Source organism: Diprion similis, chromosome 6 (assembly GCF_021155765.1).
Source record: "Diprion similis isolate iyDipSimi1 chromosome 6, iyDipSimi1.1, whole genome shotgun sequence".
Lineage (NCBI taxonomy): Eukaryota > Metazoa > Arthropoda > Insecta > Hymenoptera > Diprionidae > Diprion > Diprion similis.
The window spans coordinates 5,652,205-5,672,143 of NC_060110.1; the positions used below are offsets into that span (position 1 = coordinate 5,652,205).

Sequence of the window (19,939 nt, forward strand, 5' to 3'; positions counted from 1 at the left end):
ATTCTGCTAGTTAAGCTAGAGGTGCATCTTTTCCTTTCTTTTATTACTAAGCGGTACAGTAAACAAATACGGTAAACATATTCTTATCTAATTTACGTGGTTATATACATTTTGTGTATGCAATAATAATTGTATATAATTTGTTTGTATAAATATAAATAACGTTTTCAGTGTATTTATAATAAATAATAATAACAATGAGAAAAACAATATTTAAAACGTAGCTGCATATCAACATTATTTCATGTTTGTAACTTTAACTTTATTTTGTCGCTCCTCTTCATAAGTGAAGCACTCGATAACAGTATACCTATTACTATTTTGTATATGAAAACTATAAGAGACTCGTCTCTACTGTAATGCTTAATTTATTCACTTTGATTATTGTCAGGTGACGATTCAAGGGTCTGATTGCTTCTTCATATTGATAGGTAAATTAAGCTTTTAGTTATTTATCTTGCGTAATTCCTACAAGTAATAAACTGTGCAGATTAAACATATATCCACTACGCTGTGTTAGAGAAATTACGAATACAATAATCATGCACAGGTATTCAATACGAGATATATTCCAATTCGATGATTAATAATATTTACTCTGCTATTATTTGTACATACACCTATAACAATAAACTGTGAATTTAATGTAATTGAACATACGTGTGTAAACGAAGTTAATAAATATATGTATGCATACAGGTATAGTGTATATGTATTGTATTAAATTTTTGTATTTAAGAAACAATAATTAGAACAAAATTAAAAAAAAAAAATCTTCAACCCAATGACTAGTGAATGGTAATATTCTGCACATGACTAGAGTTGAAAACTACCTTTACACATGAATATGTCTCTCTGTTCGAAGAGGAAAAACACATCAATTATGTCGTGTATATTGACATTACCTATTGAAAAATACTTTGCCAAAGACCTGAATATGATTATCAAACCACTTTGGACAGTCGTTTATATTCAATTCGCAAATAAGTATTGTTCCCCTTATCATCATCTCAGTGGAGAAAGTACCACGAATTTCGACTGAGAGATGCTGTTACTAGGGTGAATAGTGATCAGCCTGTCGATGTCTTCTGCGAAATACAAAAGCAAATATAGACCTGAGACGCCACCACCGACTGTGCTTCCGACTCGCTCCCTGTGGCCTTTCTTTAGCACGAATTTGTCTAACTAAAGAGTGAAAAGCGTCATCCACAAAGTGTCTAAGAGCTGCAGATGTCTCATAGAAAGGACATCCCAACTGCCTGGCAAGTGTTTTGCCCTCCTCAGTAGTCACCTACAACGTAGAGCAAGAATTTGTCTGAATAATTCAACTGCTGATTTAAATTAGGTTATTTCAACATCAGAGAAGAAAGTTGTTGACTAAATAGCGAACAAATCTCACTTTGCGCTGGTGCTGCAGGTCGAATTTATTCCCAACCAGTACCAGAGGAATGTCTTCCTGGGCTCTAACACGGGAGATTAGTTTACGATACTCGATTGCCTCTTGAAAGCTGTGTCGGTCTGTAACCGAGTAGCAGATCATAAAACCTTCGCCGCACCTCATATACTGATCTCTCATAGCGGTGAATTCAACCTAAAAGAGAGAAGGTGGCGCATTGACTAATTGATATTTGTCATCAGATAAAAATCTACTCCGTAGCGAAGTTGGTGGAGGACTCACCTGCCCAGCTGTGTCCAGGATATCCAGCAGAGCGGCTTCCCCGTCAATGACTGCTTGCTGCTGATACGAATCCTCTGAAAACATTAACATGAAACGATCCTTGCTATGCCGACGACTTGGGTACTTATAGCTCACCTATGGTGGGATCGTGATAGTCGAGGAAACTGTGGCTGACAAACTGCAGAGTAACAGCTGAAACGAAAAGCCAGTAGGATTAATGGTCAAGGAAGTTGAGCCTCTTGACTCGATCGACGTCTTACCTGATTTCCCAACGCCGCCATCTCCCAGTACAACAATTTTGTAAACTCTGAGGCCACCTCTGGTTGTCGGTTGAGTCGGTATGGGAATGCTGTTGATTACGGGGGCGACGACGAAGTTGTCATCGGCCGAGGGTGGCTCATTGACAGACATGGCGATGGGGTCGTTAGGTCGGCTCAGCGTGAGTCTGAGCCCGCGTTATTCCGTGTTATCATAACCCGATTGACAGCTGAGAGTCCCGGTGTTCACATACTAGAATGGTATTAGCTGGAGGAAAAGCAGGTGGATGATTGGGGATAGTTAGTGACGTCTCGCGGATTACGCAGCTGTGATCGATTTCCAATCGCCTCTCGTGCATATTTGGTTACAAGCGCAATCATTCGGCCACCGTGGGCCATCCGCTATAACGTTCGATTGATGTTTATCATCGATTAAACCTTCACCGAAGACACTCGACCACGTTTAATACGGATATACCAAAAATCATACTCCAACGGCCGCTCTCGTCGACCCTGAAATCATTACGCACGCGTAGCGTCGACCCGAAAACCGCCATCTTGTACACAAATGTCATTTTTACGATCGCGTGTATACATTTCACATTTCACGAATGCGTGATTGCATACCTATCATACCTATATACATTCATATGTGTGCACATACCTATACCCTTAAATCACGACAGATGTGCGTGTTGGTTGCCTGATCGCATGGGCTGTAAGATAAATTCAACTGATGAGCGTCGTTTCAATGTGAACGGAAATATTTACCTCCGGAATATGGAATTTATATAGTGTAGATTCCAAACATATCCTGTGAACAAAAAAAAGATTTTAAGACAGATTCGTTTTGATAGGTACTAATCAGAATTTTACAAGAAAACTGATTGCATAATACAAATATCAATAGAACTTAATCTTTGCATTGGAAATAGTATAATACTAACAATAAGATATATGTATGTACATACAAGTAAGATGTACAAAGTAATGTAATTTTAAATATACAAAAACATAATATATTTATGAACAACAGTCATAAAATACTACAATTATATTACTATATATACCCAGGTATTTAGTTGCTTTCTCGTAGATATTCGTATAATCTTATCGATTTAAATTGAATTCTAAAATTGTCGATTATCACAATTTATCGTAGAAATTCGAACTTTTTGATGGGGGTTCAGGGAGTTCGTAAGAAGTTGTACTCGTCAACAACGGAATTCTAAGAATACTACGAGAAAAACGATGTATGTTGTCTTTTTTCCCAAAAAATGGTAATTTTTACGAAAATTCACGACTTGTACGAAAAAAAATCTATTTTGTCCGTGTCGGAAATTGTACTTATCTTTTATCGAAAAATGTAGATTTTTATAGTTTTTCATCGGAATTCGTAATTTTTCATGCAAAATATAACAATTTTCAACGACTTTTGAATACTACCTACAGTTTTCAACAAATTGCACTTTATTGTAGTTTGGCGTAGAAATTATTTTTACCAAAGGTATAATTGCAGCTTTACCTATTTTATAAATTTATCCGATGTTTCAAAATTTTTATTGTAATTTTGGGATCGATAAAAGGGTAGCAGCTGGTTTCAAGTTTTCTATACTTTTCAATTGTTTACAATCTTGTTTCGGTCACTGGTAAAGAATTGAAAGGAATGGCATTATTGGGTCTTGATGTCGATTTCATAATGCATCGATTTCTACGAACTTTTAAATTACTGATCTCACGCAACAAATCAAGAAGATTTGAATCCGACTCTATCTCCTTATTGTAGACAACAGTTTAGAATTTTTCATCGTGCTGACGAAAATTTCCAAGTGAGAGAACCCAAGGATTTGACAGCATTTGATCTGATCTCAAGTCAAGAACAAGGTCCAAGAAGATAGATTTGGTTATACTGCGCGCTTCAACGATGCGGATCTTCTTCAATTTCTCGAACAGTCTATCTCAGGCAATACATTTCATTATCTTCATTCAAATTGTATTCCACTGAGCTTTTGGTAGAAAATATAACTCATTGACCAAAGCTACTTCACCATACGCTTTACGAGCGGCATCTTGATGTACAGTACATACATGCACCTCGAAAATTAGTTCCAAAAACTTATTTTGTGTTAAAGAGCGCGAAATCAAGAAAATTAGTATACTTATAATACATAAGAGTGTCTCGCCCACACAGTGGTAGACTTTAAGCACTATTATACATAGGTCTTGGCTATAGAGATATTAAGATAAGGAGGTGGGGCAGCGCTGAAAATTGCCGGTACATAGAAAGAGAAAGAGAGTCACGAGTAGAAGAGAGCTATCGATGAACTCTGCAGTGCAAGAAAGATAAAAGATTGCTGACAGTACTGGGGGGTGATTTCGGAAAACACCCTTATATTTTATGTCATGGCCTCTTTTTAGGTTTCTCGTTGCTTCCTGTAAAAATTGACTAATGTCACCAGCAGGAAGTAAAAGGAGAGGAAACAAAACTGTATCCTACATGCCAGCAAAAACAGTGTGCCTCTTCTTGACGCGTTCACGGTCGTTCGAATTTCGAATTATGTAAACAAACAACCCCCCCTCACTACGCGCCCTGCTGATAACACATGCTCGATAATCATAATAGTTGAACGACCGATCATCAACGGCGGTCGGTGCGACGAAACGTTGTGCTAACGAATCATGATTTTCCGAAGTTTCCTCTCCTCATTACTCCTCAGTCCTCCCCTCTTACTCCCTGGTCACAAGCTTGGATTTGTATAACGATGGCTGCCACCAGCTGTCAAATGTTGATCTGTCACGAGTAGAATTGCTGTTTATAAATCTGAAAAGCTTCTAATCCTGATCTATCATACGTTACCGATTACAGAAAACGAAATATAAATATGCAAGTATTTTTCATGTAAAACAAATGTGCAAAGGTTAGGTTAGATTAAACCATCGTCACGTGTGGTACTTTGCCCCGTTTGACAGCTCATCCTGTTATCTTACGATCCCTATGATTGACGTTAACCAAATGGTGCCTAAACGATGGATTCTGTGGGTGGTATTCCGGTCGAGTGTTTGACGGGTGAATTGGCAGGTGTTTGGTCTGGTTGGCGAACACTAGGTGACCGCGAGGTAGTTAGAGAAGCATCGGCAAAAGGGACACACATTAATTTGGCCATAAAATGTCTTGCGACGAGGAGAAATTGCCCACTTACAGAGGCACAAGCTTATTTTTATCGCGAGGTCGACGTTTGGGTGAAGGAGCTGCTTGACAAACAGCAAGTCTTCAGAGCCACCCATATAATAAAAAATGTGGTGAGCTTCAGTTTTCTTTCATCTATCTTTGATCAAACTGTTCATTTTGTCATTAACATTCTTAATCTTTAATACTGTAGGGTAAAAATCCCAAGGAATATATCAACTTCATTTGCATCAATAGTAGAGATCAGAAACTGCGTGATTACTTGGTACAACATTTGAGGAAAATAAATGGGCTCCAGGAATCGGAATTAAAAGCATGGCAGCTTTTTAACATCATGAATGACTATAAGGCCAGATATTTGTACGTGAGATTTAAAGAGATATTGGCATAAAAATTCTCTTTTTACTGACTCTATCTGTTGCATAAATGCAGAAGCTTCCTTTCAACTTATTTTGTCAATTATGCCATGGTTTAGGTTTAGAAAGTCAGTCTCTTCTTATTTTAGGGTGGAAAATGACCCTATCACCAATAAGTCAATTGAAGAGATAATCCAGATGCCAGAAGATGTAAAAACAATCTTATACACGGATTTATACTTTCATACATTCCAAGCAGAATTAGCAGAGAATTTATCGAGCCAAATTGTTTGGGATTATCTATTAATGAGGAATAAAGTTGACCTGATTTCATTCTGGATCGACATTAACTATGGAGCCCATCCATCGAATCCTCCACCTATAGACAAAGATCTGCGTGAAGTATTGAAGCATTTGAAAATTACTGGCAGCATGATAGACTCCATTCAGCAGTCAAGCGCTGCCAATATCACCAAAGAAGTAGTCCTAGATTACTTGGGAAGGTGTGTTAAAAGGATCTGAAAACTTTGTTGACTGTCTAACATGTAATTTTCGAATTCCAGATATGGAGTGTTTGCATCCGACGAAGTTGTTAGTGTTAAACACATGCTGACTAGATTATTGAACAATAAAATAGTTCCTGCAAAATTCGAGGAGACACTCAGTCAACCTAGCTGTAATATAAAAAACAAGGATTTACTGCCCAAGTTGAACATTGGACTCTATTCAAAATCTTATTTGGAGGAGAACCACATGCTCGATGTTGACAGGAAAATACAGAGGTTTTCTGTTGCCCTGGAACCTGTTGCATCCAGCTCTGCGAATGTTGAAGAGTTTGAGGGATGCATTTTGGCTACGATTGATTACATTTCTGATGACGCTGTTAAATATTTGAAGGCAAATCCTTTGGTTCTTTTGAGTCTGATATTCTTACTGTACCGAAAGAAAACTGCACAGCTTCTCGAGTGTAAGAGTGCTCTCCATCGAATTCTGGGTGATACATTTATGAATGACGAAGGTATTCAATTCGGTAGTGCTCTTATGGTTCCTAGAGATGTTGTGGACAGCATTTTGCAGTGCTTTACACACCTTAAAAGAGCTATTCTGGGGAAAACCGTTGCACAAGATTCAAACATGTACCAACTTTTGAACGGATTCAAGAACTTTAATACTTCGCGAGGCTTTCTCTGGAGGCAAAGAACTAACCAAATACCAACGTTTTATAATGAGTACCTGGTCAAAAGATATGGACATAAAGAGAAGCTGACTTATATCAATTATCTAAAGCAAGGACGACCGAACATGGCTGTGCGACTTCTCGTTTATGACCAAAAGAAATTTCACCGTGACATATCTTCGAATATGTGAGATTACATTATTCAATAACATTTTAATATTTATTTTTCTTATTTCAATATTTCTACGAATAGTTTAAAATGCGGATGAATCAACTCATTTAGGAAATGTCAGGCATCAACCGAAGCTCACATTTTTGCTCTGCGGAATATTGCCTTACCAGAAATTACGTCAGCTTGCGTCTCATTCATTGAAACAATCGGCGTCGATTCGGAAAATCTACGGCTGCATCTCACTGTCGCTAAACGCATTCGGGATCAACTTGGAATATCTGCTGGTAAATTTTAACCAGTCTTATTACTGGTGTGATTTTAGCAATTACTCTACCTTCTGGATATCTTGAATTATTTGTGAACTACTAGGTGAACTACTAGAGTCAGTTGTCTACAAGAATGCATCAGATTTGAACATTTTATCATCACACCTGGAACATTGCTTCAAGCAGCATCTAAAAGAAACTCTCGAAGAAGATACGCATGAACTGATTGCTGCGATCAAGGATTGGGACTTGAACGTTAAGTTTGCTCAAACTCATAAAACTTCGCTGCCGGAATCGTTTCTTGAATATTTAGTCCAGCGAGAGTTATACTTCGAATTTCTTCTTGTCGGACAGATATTTGGTTACCCTATACAGCAGGTATATTTTCCATTTCTTACTATACCCTGTCACAAAATGTCGATTTTTTCGAAACTGTCTTTCAGATGGTCAGACTCGTCAAAAATTTGTCAAACTCTAACGTCAAGGGTCACCTGCTGGCATGTCTCGATAACTCAAATCTGTGCAATGGAGACTCATTCAATTTCGTGAATCGTCAATTGAAAAGTCGCGATTCAAGGCAATTCTTGTACTCAAAAATCGGTCTGAGAAATTGCGTGAGTATATTTTCAATACTTTTCCAGAGCGCCATACATTTTTAATTCACAGTATTTCTTCCATTCAATTAATTTCTCACAGAGTTCTGGCAGCGGAAGTCCAACAGAGTCTGGATCTTATGCTTCTGAGAATTTGATGGAGAGCTTCATGTGTTTATCCCATGATGATCTGTGGATGGCGATCCTCAAATGCCACTATAGTCAAGATCCACCTGGATCATTGTTGCAGACAGCACGCTGCCATAGAGCACCGTTTTTGGTTGTTCTGGCAACTTGTTATGAGGTGATAATCTTGCAGACTGTATTCCAAAGAGATCTTGGAACCGTAGTACAAAGTATATACAACTTTCCATTTTCAGCCATCAGCGATTCCATCGTACTGGTGTTCCTGGCTTGTAATATCGACTAACGACCACTCCATCATTAGCGATTACAAAGATTGCCTAGATTGCCAAATTTGGCCTGCCAATAGGGTGCTGAAGTTGTTGAAATGGCTAGTTGCTTCTGGTTACACCAAAACTATCAGCAAAAGCTTAGAAATATTCATGCCGGTGAGCTGAAGTGCCTATTCGATTTCTTTTGTATCTAAATTGATTGCTCGCTTATGTACGAAATTTTGTATTTATTATGAAAAGGAAAATCCACTGCGTCTTTTTGCCGAGTTTTTGACGCAGTGCGTTAATCTAGGGGACTTTGAATCTGGTCAGGAAAAGTTGCACACGTTCAAGACTGCTTGCACTGGTCTTGTGAGCAACATGAACATCAGTTGGACAGACACAGATACATCCTATTTAAAGAATTCGTACTGGATAATTCTTGCTAGTATTAAGTGTGCCACGATCGCTCTGGGTCATAGTTTTCCCAGCACTGCTTCGCAGATAGAGTTTATCAAAGTATTGTACTCGTCTGACTTCGGTGCTGATCTGCCAGGTGAGAACTAACTTATTCAATTCTTGTGTTAAAAAGAGAACAAAACTCGCATTGGAGAACGGTTTGCTTAATTCAGGAGGTATACATGAGTAGACTGCTGAAAAAGTAGATATAAAGGTTGAGAATGTATATTGACAACAAATTATTCAATTCGATTAGGGTTTGTTTTATTAACAACTATGTACATTGACCTTTATTCACGTATTTGTTTTTATTAGAATCAATTAAGAGAAAGCAAGATTAGTTATTTGAGAGAATATAATATCTCGGCGATGAATTATTTAATTCGATTGAGGTTTGTTTTATTAAGATAAATGTAAATCTAGCTTTATTCGAGTGCGTTTTTTTTAATTAGAATTAGTTAATAAGAAGCATTGTTATTGACAACAACATTCCATTTCTCTCGGTGAAATGTTTTGCAGTGCCCACAATAGCTCGAAAATGGCTCGACCGATTCACTTCGAATTTAGAGACAGTATTCCGAGACAGTTTATTACTTTTGCCATGATCCCATTTTTTGTTTCAACAAAATAACGATTGTTTCAAGTTGAAATTCGATTTTTGATCCGAAATTTGCAACTTTTTTACTCGATGGACATAACAAATATTATGATAAATACTTTTTAAATTGTGGTGTCGTGGCAAAAACGATAATCTATCCAAGAATACTGGGTCCAAGTTTGAAGAAAATCGGTTGAGCCGCTTTTGAGCTGCTGTAGGCACCGCATAACATGTCAATGAGTAAGATGGTTCACGTTTTCTATAACAAATACTCCTATTGATTGATGCTAATAAAAAAAATATGCAAATGAGGCTCGATCTATGTACTTTTCAATGAAACAAACTTCTATCGAATTGAATAAGTTGTTGTAGAAATATATATGCGCCAAATTGACTGAGTTTTTCAGCCATTTATTCGTATATACCCCTTAATGACTTAGTTAACTTTATCCCAGATGCCCCAGACTTTGGACGGCTGTTCACAATCATGGAGATTCTTATGGATACTGAAGTTAGCTTGAACTTTGCATACCTAGCTTCTTTCGAAGATCCGAACTTGCTTGAGCAGGAGTTACAAAGGTGCTTAGCTCAGTTAGCACAGAGCAACAATTATAAGGTTGCTCTGCAACTTTGCAATGCAGCGAATCTTGATTGTTCGGCCGTAATAATAGATCAAGTAAGAATTAGTTACTCGTTTATAAGTCTTCCTACACTTCTACCTCTATTTCTTTACATCCAAAACTACTTTTGCATATGGATGTTATTTTTCAGTGGCGGAAGGAATTTGAAAAGAGAATCCTCGAGGATGGAAAGTTGGTAACAAAGTGCTGGATCAATTGCTCCAAGGACTTTGAAAAGTACCATGTCAGTCATGAAACTGCTGCTCAATTTTACGTCGAATTTGCCGAGAAAGTTGTCTCCCACAAAGAAAGGTAAGTGTTGACAACGTTTGAAGAGTTGCAATTTCCTTTATCATATAAGGTATGTTTGGTAAAGTATTATGCTAGTAAAAATCAGTGCATAAATCTTTTGACTTCTGTGAAAGTAAATAAAACGTTTCAGTTGAAATTTATATTCTGTACAGATTTGAGATACTAAAGCTAGCTCATGAAATTCTGCAAGGAACTTCTGTAAATTCGAATATCAAACATGGCGTTGAAATGGCGATGTGGAAGTCGTGCATTTTGGCTGATCCTGATACCATCAATTTCGACAATGCGCCAGTTTCGCTGAATAAGTTGAAAACTGAACTTATGTCTGGCCTGACGGACCTTCAAGTCCGTTGTGAACTGATGGATCCTGGTGAAAAGTTAGCTGCAGAAAAATTGCTCGAGCGATTTCTTGATACTGGACATTTGAGCACAGCCCTAAGAATAGCCAAGATTTTTAACTATAAACATAGGGTACGTTTACTTGTAAGAGTTTAGTTAAGAGCTTGCTGCAGCATAAGTAATCAAGAAGAAGTTTTATGATGTAGGATTTGCAAATTTTGATGCTGTGTCTCAGCTTAGCCGAAGGAGAGGTCAGTCCTTATGAGTTAACGGCACAGCAACGATTATTGCTGTTGACAAAACCAAAACTCAAGAACCAGTGGCAAGTTGCATACACCGGCAAAGGATTGCCCAAAGTGTCATCAACGAATTCACGTAATTTGATCTTCTTGTACAAACTGTTTTTCGCTTTTATACTTTCAATTCCTCTACTGTCCATTTCCAATTTACAGAGAGCCAAAAGCTTTCGGAGGACAAGATTGGCAATACTTCAATGGAGATTGCATTAGATGTGGCGAATTCTATCCCGGAAAAGCTAGTCAAGATAGACTGCATATTTCAGCTTGAAAGATTTACTGAAATTCTCTCCCATGGTATTACCGCTGGACGAAAAGTTCTATTATGCTATAGGCTGGCGGCTCATCTGGGAAAAAGTTATCAGAATCTCTTAACTTTGACTGACCCGATTGCATTTCTTGAGGAAATAGTTGCTGGTGAATGTGATTACAAGCTCGAAGTGATCAAGGATATTGTGGCTGCTTATAACGTCAATAATCATCAATTAGCTGAGTTTTTATCTGGAAAAATCGAGAGCACGATTGTCAGGCACATCGAAGGTCTTTATTTCTTTTTCTGTCGTGAGTTTTTTGCTTGATCTGAAAATTTCCTATTTACTCAATCAGCGATATATTAATTTTGCAGGAGGACACGTCGACCAGCAGATGACCATGTGGGGATATCCTTTGGATGGGAATTTTCAAATAATTACCGAATTATGCAGTGAGCCCTCCTTACTCGGTTCAAAGCTGCTTCACACTACTACCAGGCTGCTGGGACGTTTTTATGGAGAGAATCGTGATGGTAAATTCGTGTATCCCTTATTAAGCAGAAATGGACGAGTAGATGGCTAAAAAAGGCGGTAAACTTTGGTAATTTATATCTTGACAACGAATTGTTAAATTCGATTGAAGTTTAGTTTATAAAAAGCATGTATACCAAGCTTCATTCGCATTTTTTCTATTAGAATCAAGTGATAGAAAGTATTTTCATTGAGCATAATATCAACCATTTTGCCCAATGACATGGTTTGCAATGCCTACGATATTTCAAAAAGCACTGAACTGATGTATTTCAAATCTGAAGACAGCATTCTTGCATAGTTAGTTCATCCTGTTTAGCACGATCCGACTGTTTTTCAATTTGTCATTTTTTACTGTCAATGAATCCTTAGTAATATCTTGATCATTTCTTTGTACAGCGAATACCCTCAAAGTGATTGTTGAGCTTCTGATAAAGTCTCATGACTGTTTTACCGCGGCCTGTAACATGGAGGGAATAGCATCGATTCTTAGGAAATCTCAGCAGTTAGCCAACTCCCTACAGAATCTTAAGCAATGGGGTTTACTGGTAAGTTATGATAATAAATTTGATCAACAAATATAAGAATATCTATAATGGAAAATTGTTTTATGCCCCTGTTACTTTGCAGGTACGGCTTTTGACAGGCGTTGGTCGCTTTACTGAGATGAACTACATCCTGCAGATAATAAAAGAGAATGAGCAGTTTGAGTTCTTGTTGACTGGAAGAGGTCTTGAGAAAGTATGAATATCAATCTTCTGTTTCTAAATGTGGATTGATAGTGGGTTGACAGTGATGAATGACAACCCACGTCTTAAGATTGACCAAAATTACTGCAATTCTTTAGTCAAATTTGCGAGTTCAGTCTATGCAACAAACACAAACTATGCCTATGCAAATGGAGTGTATTATAAAATATTTGTATTATTATTTCGTAGATTCCGGGACTAAAAACGGCCCTTTTAGATTTCTTGAAGCGTAATTGCCCGGAGAACGAGGATCTGTTTAAACTCGTCGCGCACCACTTTTGTCTCTATTCTGAAATTGCCCTAATATGGGAACAAGAAGCAAAGGAAGCGATTAAGAAGGTCCTGATAAATGCAAGGGTCGAATGTAGAAATCAGGGAAATCTGAACCCTGGAGATATTAGACTAACAAAAAATGACACAACGGAAAAACAGCTGCATCTCGCGATGATCAACTACACCCATGCGACAGAATACTATTTGCAGGTAATGTATAATATATTTCGTATTCAAAGATAGTTGGGTAAGGGACAAGAAATTGGGCAGTATAATACTAATAAATTTACCCCACATTTAAACGGGACGAATTGAATTTATAGATTTATAATATTTTGTCTCAAAATATGTTACTCACCCATGTGGATACGTTTCTGAGCAATCGTTTGCAAACGTAAGAACATGCAAATTTAAACGCAAAGTCAAAAAAACGTGAGCTCCAAAATATTTTATACTTGAAAATTACTCACTTATAAGGATTTTTTGATATTGTATATGGAAAGTGAGAAAATTATTAAATAGCCAATAGAAAAAAATGAGGTGAAATGGTAAACGTTAGAAGATGTTGTGACGGCGGCGATGGTATATGGCGACTCCTTTTTTTTCTTTTATATTGATGGATTCTGACAAATTTGTTTTGATTATAATTTTAAAATAATGAAGATAACCAAAACTTATTTTAGTTTCAATACTTAGCAGATTTATTGTTCTCAGGACCAGCGTAGGTACGAGAACCCGCTATTTGACATCAAACGACGGTTATACTCAGGGTTTCAAACCCACCAAGTAAGTATGCCGGTTTTTGAAACAAGTCAGATTTCACGAATTAGCCAGTGCTATTAAAAGGTTTCATAACAAAGCGAACTAAGCTCTTGTAATCCTTTGGCATTTTCCGATTACTGCAATCGGTGCACATGGAGTGCAGTGAGTGAGAAAACGCAGCCTATCGTATGGAATTTTCATCAGTTTCTCTTTATTTGGCAGGACAGTAAGCTTTCGCTTGCGTACCAGTGTTGTCATCTTGCTGAGTTAATGGCACTCCAAATATCCTTTCTTAACTCTGTGCATCAGAATCAGCAAGTTCTTTGTGTACTGAATTTGGGGAGCGCTGAAATTGACAAGATGATCTGCAATGATTTAAATTTTTCACAAGCCAACATTCTTATTCGAGCCTATAATCATCCAGTCGACTGGGGAAGCGTACTATATGCTCAATGCATAACGCGAACCAACACAAAGTATCTGAAAGACTTCATGACAACCAACGAGCTCACCACCGCCATTGTCAAAGATTCCGTTAAAAGGTGAACCAGGTTTATATAATTGTAGTTATAAAGGCCATAGGGGGATACACAGGGTAAAAGTGCTTTTTGCGAATATCTTAATGATATTTTATAGATAAGTAGGTGCAGTATAATTAAATTACATTTACAATAAATTATTTACATCCGAACGAAAGTATAATTTGCAGTAATATGGCTAAAACTTGTCTAATAATTCATTTTATCTATAAAAAAATGGTATTTATTTTTTTTAATTACGGCGTACCGTTACGAGAATTTTGAAACAAATACAAATTTTTGAGGAATCTATAAGAAATGGAAAAATATACTTTCAGAATTTTGCTCGTGAACTATAACAGTGAAAAATAAAGGTTTAAGGTAAAATAATTTTTTTATCATGAACTTATTAAGTTAAAAGCCTGTCCATTGTTTCTGCTAAAGCTCTTGACTCGCTCAATAATATCTTAATTTTTTAAACAAATCTCTAAAGTCCATCCTGAGAAAAACGTTATTCTATATATTTCAGATTTTTTTATTTCTTAAAAACAAATTGAGATTCAGGTTTGATACTTTTAGGATTTTAGTAATTCAACAGTACCTACTTATCTATAAAATATCATTACAATATTCGCAAAAGGCATTTATACCCCGCTTATCCGCCTGCAGCCTTTCAGTCACTGCTATTGACTACTCTATCTGTATTACTAATTAAGAAGTTACTAAAATACATAGCATACTGATTTACTTTCGTATGCTAATGATCGGATAAATAGATCCCGAAATTGGCGAGAAGTTGATTTCCGCCGTAATAGGTCATAGCTTGCATACTTCATGACAGGGTATAAGTCTAAACTTAAATGCAGATTTACCTTTATTATTTTATATTGAATCATCGAACAATTAACATTTTAATGGGTTTGTATTTCGTATCAACAATTAGCAGTCTGTCAAGCTTCGTCAATTTCGAAAATTTTATATGACTTGTTGCCTGTCTTAAAATTTTATGCTTTGATTTTTGTCCATAGCTGAGTGCTGTCCAATTATATGCACATTATTTGTCTTTCCAATAGGTATCAGTTGGAGAAATATATAACCAAGGAAATGGTAGAGAACATGCAACAGCTAATATCCATGTTGAAAGATGTGGAGTGCAAATATAGTCTAGCTAGTCAGCTGGGATTTAAAAATGTGATAGAAACTATACTGGGAGATGCCGCGATAAGTGCTTATCTGAAAGACACAGTATGGAGGAAGGGATACACGACCACAGCCTTTGAGTAGAATCACTTTTCTTCCATCCTGATCCTGGAATTTTAACTTTGACTGAGTATAATCATTTTGCAATATAACAGACAATATTTTATAATTTTTTTTACCAGCATCTAATCAATTAGGCCGCTTGCCATTAAATAATGTGACAAGAAAAATAAAAAGTTAATAGTTTCTCTAGAATTTTAATCGAGGAAGAAATATAAATAAATAATAGTTATGTGTAAGATAAAGTTGAATAAACCAAGTTTTATTACAATTTCCAACATCTATAATTACATGAATACGGGCGGTTTCCGCTGTTGGCTTGGATGCCGAGATAAGCCATGGATGCAAGACGGATAGGCGGTGAAGAGAATTAAATGAAATCTTACGACTTAATGAGCTGATGGCTTCAGCGGCATATAAGTAACTGGATTAAGTCATAAATTATTTAAGGAGTGTGAAAGCTCTTAGCATTTTCTTCAACTCTACAACAAACTTTTATCATACGGTACGAATACAGTTATCGGTTATTTTATACATGTAGATAGGGACAATTGATCAAAACGACGTCTGAGCAGAACAACATCGTGACTCTCACTTCAAGAATATTTTACCTCAGAATTTGATACAAAAACATCGTATAACACAAATTTGTTCAACAATTTAGTGCCACAAAGTTTGATTTGAAAACATTGTATCTGAGAATTTGGTTCAACACCATCGTGTCTCAAGTTAAGTTGATGCTCTGGGCGATTTCGACGTTGACGTATGTATCTTTAAATATCAAAGGTCACGTATCTCGAACGCGATAAGGAGCTCACAGTCCCATTCTAGACGCAATTCTGAACAAAAATATTCTAATACATTTTGATCTCACGCAGAAATTAAAAAGTGGCTTGAATTCTGCGAATTTACCGTTGCAATTTCGTAGAATGTCAGATTTCTCTCATTCAACGTAGTCTTAAATTTTGAATGCAGGATTATTGATAGTGCAATTAATTATTCGATCGATTAAGATTTAGATTCCCTAAAATCCTGTGTCAGCTGTAGGAACGATAAGAAAACTCCTTAAACATCTTCGTTTCAACGAATTTACTAAATTGCAGCGATTGAATTGATGCGCGATACATTCTAAATTTGCGTAGCACGAAACTTGCGATTTCTTCTACGTCCGTTCAGTAAATAATGACTAATATACATTGTATGGCCTCTTCTACGATGAAATTCAACAGTTAAACTTTGGTAAACATCGATTCAGACAAAATTTGCGCATTTCGACTCACACCTCATTTACAGGTTCGAATTTTTTTACAAATTTGATCACCCGAGAACGCAAATACGTAGTCCAACAAAAATCCATAATCAATAGATAGCAAAAACTTATAACTAAGAAAAAATCCGGTGTTATTCGGTTGTAAGAAAAGTTTAATTAATATTAATAATCCAATCGAGTACTTCCGGTTCACCAATATTAAAGTTGATGAAATCTGTGTCTAATTATACGTGGTCAGTTTATCTTTGCCATCAAGATAGGCATGATATAATGATTAGATATTTGATTTAAATTATCGGCGTTGATTTTCATTCATACCATCAATTTATTTCGTTCGTCCCCTTTGGTCCAGTAATAATGAGAGCATCTGAAACGCAGCGATGTATGTATCATTACATTAAAGCATTTGTTACTTGTATTTAGGCAAAAAAGTGTGAAAAGGAAGAAAAAATAAAAGGATGGAAAAAATCCAAAGTGCCAACGCACCGTCACCTTATATTAGATCTTAGACTAGTATTCACACCTAGTTAAACGAGTGCCACCAGCTCGAGTGCTCCGTTGACGATTGAGGCAAAAGCCCCGGCGCGTAAAGATTTGTATCTTGATTCAGAAATAAATTTTTATCGGTGCAATTCAATTCTTTGAATAAGATTTTTCTGATAATTTAAAATAAGAAGAGCTTTGATTTGCGATCGAAAATCTATCTTTGAAAAAATGTCCAACTACACTTAATATTTACATATAATATACAATACCGATTTTCTACTTTACGACCGAGACAATCAGTGAAGATGTTTCGTAACGACAGAGATATGTCGGAGGTGAAGTATAGCATCGCACACGCACAAGGTGCTTAAAAATTTCGTTGTATAAATATTTATCCATCATATATATGAGAAGTATAATAATCAAATATTCAAAACTCACCGAGTCTTCGATAATTCAAACATATATAGTGTATCCAATTCGAATTGATCTGTATTACAAGTTTCGAATTTACCCATGACACATGTCTGCAAGGATCGAAAACATGAGCTTTGTCTTTTCTTTATGGTTAGCTGCTCAAGAGTTTCCGTAATTTTGTTTCTTCGAAATGCTAACAGTTTTTTATTCGGTAATATTTCTGTCTGTACCCGCTGTCGATTAGATTTCCGTCTCTCTCAAATTTCTGGGCTATTGTGATGTCTAGTTCTGTGCGGTAAAAAAAACTTTTTTTTTCAACACGCCTCACTTTAACAATTCTGTACTATTCAAACGTAACATTGATCAAGCAGTTTCAACAGTAAAAATCTTCGTTCCTCTAAATGACAGCTGCCTCGATTATAGTTTAGATTTGCATTGAAATAAGCAAACAAAATGATAAAGTATATAATACCCGTACTAAAAAACGGTGGAAGTTTAAATCGTCATTGAAATAACGCCGCTCGGGCGCCCATATCTTTTGTCAAAAGTAAAAATTGTTATCACGTCTCGTCAGCGATTTATTTTTCTCAAGACTATACACCTCGATGGGTGTATAGATAATTTTTGTTACGATTCAAATCATTCCATGCCGTGCTGTATAGGTATGTATACCGGCATGCACGTTACCTCAATTTTTTTTTTGTATCAAATTATCTGTGTCATTTTCAATTAGTTGAGTTTCTATCTCCTATACCATCGGGTAGTCATGCTTCGAAACCAGCAACAGCAGGTAGGTGTAAGTATTGACTGGGTTTAACAGCAATAAGATCTAAAATTCGACTCTCAGATTCGTGCCTTTCGGTGTTTCAAATTGAACTTTTTTCTTCACTGGATTTCGCATTGAAATTTCCCGCGGTTGTTCGACACGAAGATAATTTGTATTGTCACCGATAGAAATAGGATAGTAATCATTTTCTTTCTACTTAATTTGTGACAAACTTGTCACTCGTTACCCAAGAACGGGACAATTTATACCGTCACAAAGAGGAACGGAACAATAGTTATTCCTTCTTTACTTAATTTGTGATAAACTTGTCACTCATTACCCAACAACGGGACAATTATAGCGTATAAATCTTCACTATAATCTCTGCATCTCAACATCTCTTATCGCAAATGTCGCACAAATTCAAGGGTTTGCTGTGCGGATGTATACATAAGAAAGAAAGAAAAGAAATAAATCTATTTCTTCTCCGAGAAAAATACAAAGTTCAGTCTAATATTCACAATAGCGACTAAACGAAATTCGAATATTTTCAAGTTTTAACATCTATTTTACAGCGAATAGACCAAATTTTAAAGAAAGAATTGCAATTTCAGTTTAGTTCATAATGAAAATAGGTACGTGGTAATTACCAAATTTTTGTAGCTTCATAATGTGATTTCAGGGAATTTTTGATTTATATTTTCGAATTTTTTATAGATTTGTTTTATGGCACTTAAAGTTAGTATACTTTTCATTACCTTCCCCGCAGCCACAAAATGGAAACTGGAACAAGGAACGTTCGTCAAAGCGTTTGGCGAGCTACTCGGCACGGGTTTTCTGCTCTTCATCGGATGCCTCACGGATGTCGGTAGCATGACCGTAAATCCGCGACCGGAGCATCTCACTGCGTTCAATATGGGTCTTGTAGTGAACACTATCATCATGGTTAGTGAATAATTGATTAATCGCGAAGCTATATGTGTAAGGTACAGTACACCGGAATATACGTTCGGGGCATGAAACCTCTACTGTATAATCTTCCGCGAGAAGCAATTTATTTAGACTGTCATGCATTATATTTTTCTGTTTTTTCTTCCTATCTCGTTTCAAAGAACGTACACATACAATTACACATTTTTTATTAACAGGCGTAAACCGTATGCACATCCTCCGGATAATAGATACACTTCGTAAAGAGAAAGAATCAATTATTCTAAATTTCATGCAGAAAAACGTGTAAACTAGATCACGTCCGAATTGTTCTTGCGAATCCCTGTACAATATTTTCTGTCCTTATTTATAAAAATTTGGTTCCTTTTTTTACAAATTTCCCTACCTGTCTGAAATTGGTTTCGTCGAAGAAAAAATCTTGAAATGCTAAAATCTCTTTTGCCGAACATCTTTGAGTTCTTGTTGAATGTTTATCTCCTTTTTTCTGCGAAATTCATCTTTTTTCATAGATTTTTTTCTCAACATTTGATTTTTCATATACACATTAGAGTTAGAAATAGATTTTCTAATATCCCAAAAGCGTGTAGTTATAGACATCTCGATACTGATCATCTTGAAACAATTCAAGACTTACGAAGAGTATATCGAAAAAATCAGAAATTCTCAAACTCCCGTGCATATATGTATATATTTTCCGAGAATTCAACCATGAAGAGAAATCTGGAGAGGAAAAATTCAATCCATAGCTACACTTAACATTGCAATATATCTTCTCCGTATCTATCAGATGCTGGGTCACATAAGTGGCGCATATATAAACCCCGCGATGACCATTGGCGCCATGATATGCGGCTACAGAAGCGTACCGACTGGCATGATCCTCATCATCGGTGAGATAGTCGGTGCGGTCTTGGGATATGGACTCCTAGTGGTAATTCCTTGACACCGAAGTTGTGATACAAATCGATTAGCTATTTTGAAATGTATCACGCAAGAGTAA

General features: G+C 36.5%; 3 protein-coding genes across 6 annotated transcripts in view; 2 read left to right on the plus strand and 1 right to left on the minus strand.

Annotated features, from left to right (window-relative positions):
* Window positions 1-324: 324 nt before the first annotated feature.
* On the minus strand, window positions 325-2,499 carry LOC124407522 (GTP-binding protein Rit2). The gene is made up of 5 exons (XM_046883753.1): window positions 1,939-2,499; window positions 1,814-1,870; window positions 1,679-1,752; window positions 1,400-1,591; window positions 325-1,291 (listed from the first exon to the last, which is right to left on the minus strand). Exons 1-5 carry the CDS (start codon window positions 2,087-2,089, stop codon window positions 1,055-1,057), a joined length of 711 nt encoding a protein of 236 aa, XP_046739709.1. The 5' UTR covers window positions 2,090-2,499; the 3' UTR covers window positions 325-1,054.
* Window positions 2,500-4,767: 2,268 nt separating this feature from the next.
* LOC124407515 (spatacsin) overlaps window positions 4,768-19,939 on the plus strand; it is a 28,416-nt gene continuing 13,244 nt past the window's right edge. Inside the window, exons 1-22 of one of the 4 annotated variants that reach the window (XM_046883734.1) lie at window positions 4,771-5,235; window positions 5,316-5,482; window positions 5,628-5,981; window positions 6,042-6,842; window positions 6,939-7,111; window positions 7,197-7,471; window positions 7,537-7,707; window positions 7,790-7,990; window positions 8,067-8,258; window positions 8,343-8,637; window positions 9,594-9,814; window positions 9,910-10,070; window positions 10,223-10,541; window positions 10,616-10,784; window positions 10,862-11,245; window positions 11,331-11,489; window positions 11,887-12,035; window positions 12,118-12,228; window positions 12,426-12,719; window positions 13,224-13,295; window positions 13,494-13,813; window positions 14,863-15,320. In XM_046883734.1, coding sequence (XP_046739690.1) covers window positions 4,963-5,235; window positions 5,316-5,482; window positions 5,628-5,981; window positions 6,042-6,842; window positions 6,939-7,111; window positions 7,197-7,471; window positions 7,537-7,707; window positions 7,790-7,990; window positions 8,067-8,258; window positions 8,343-8,637; window positions 9,594-9,814; window positions 9,910-10,070; window positions 10,223-10,541; window positions 10,616-10,784; window positions 10,862-11,245; window positions 11,331-11,489; window positions 11,887-12,035; window positions 12,118-12,228; window positions 12,426-12,719; window positions 13,224-13,295; window positions 13,494-13,813; window positions 14,863-15,073 — 5,472 coding nt within the window. In that variant the 5' untranslated portion in view covers window positions 4,771-4,962 and the 3' untranslated portion in view covers window positions 15,074-15,320. Of the gene's footprint in view, window positions 5,236-5,315; window positions 5,483-5,627; window positions 5,982-6,041; window positions 6,843-6,938; window positions 7,112-7,196; window positions 7,472-7,536; window positions 7,708-7,789; window positions 7,991-8,066; window positions 8,259-8,342; window positions 8,638-9,593; window positions 9,815-9,909; window positions 10,071-10,222; window positions 10,542-10,615; window positions 10,785-10,861; window positions 11,246-11,330; window positions 11,490-11,886; window positions 12,036-12,117; window positions 12,229-12,425; window positions 12,779-13,223; window positions 13,296-13,490; window positions 13,814-14,862; window positions 15,321-19,939 lie in introns of those variants that run through there. The other 3 variants (XM_046883733.1, XM_046883736.1, XM_046883735.1) reach the window with 3 other exon arrangements.
* The window catches only part of LOC124407520 (aquaporin AQPAn.G-like), a 28,289-nt gene continuing 25,210 nt past the window's right edge, over window positions 16,861-19,939 (plus strand). Inside the window, exons 1-3 of the mRNA XM_046883750.1 lie at window positions 16,861-17,168; window positions 18,758-18,933; window positions 19,727-19,870. Of these exons, the coding sequence (XP_046739706.1) occupies window positions 17,111-17,168; window positions 18,758-18,933; window positions 19,727-19,870 (378 nt within the window). The 5' untranslated portion in view covers window positions 16,861-17,110. The remainder of the gene's footprint in view (window positions 17,169-18,757; window positions 18,934-19,726; window positions 19,871-19,939) is intronic.

What these genes read in the sequence shown, in the direction of transcription:
- LOC124407522 (XM_046883753.1), bottom strand. Translation starts at nt 2,089, where the DNA reads ATGTCTGTCAATGAGCCACCCTCGGCCGATGACAACTTCGTCGTCGCC. An exon ending in TCCTGGACACAGCTGGGCAG is followed by an intron (nt 1,592 to 1,678) that starts GTGAGTCCTCCA and finishes TCTCTCTTTTAG; the next exon opens with GTTGAATTCACCGCTATGAG. An exon ending in ACCTGCAGCACCAGCGCAAA is followed by an intron (nt 1,292 to 1,399) that starts GTGAGATTTGTT and finishes TCTACGTTGTAG; the next exon opens with GTGACTACTGAGGAGGGCAA.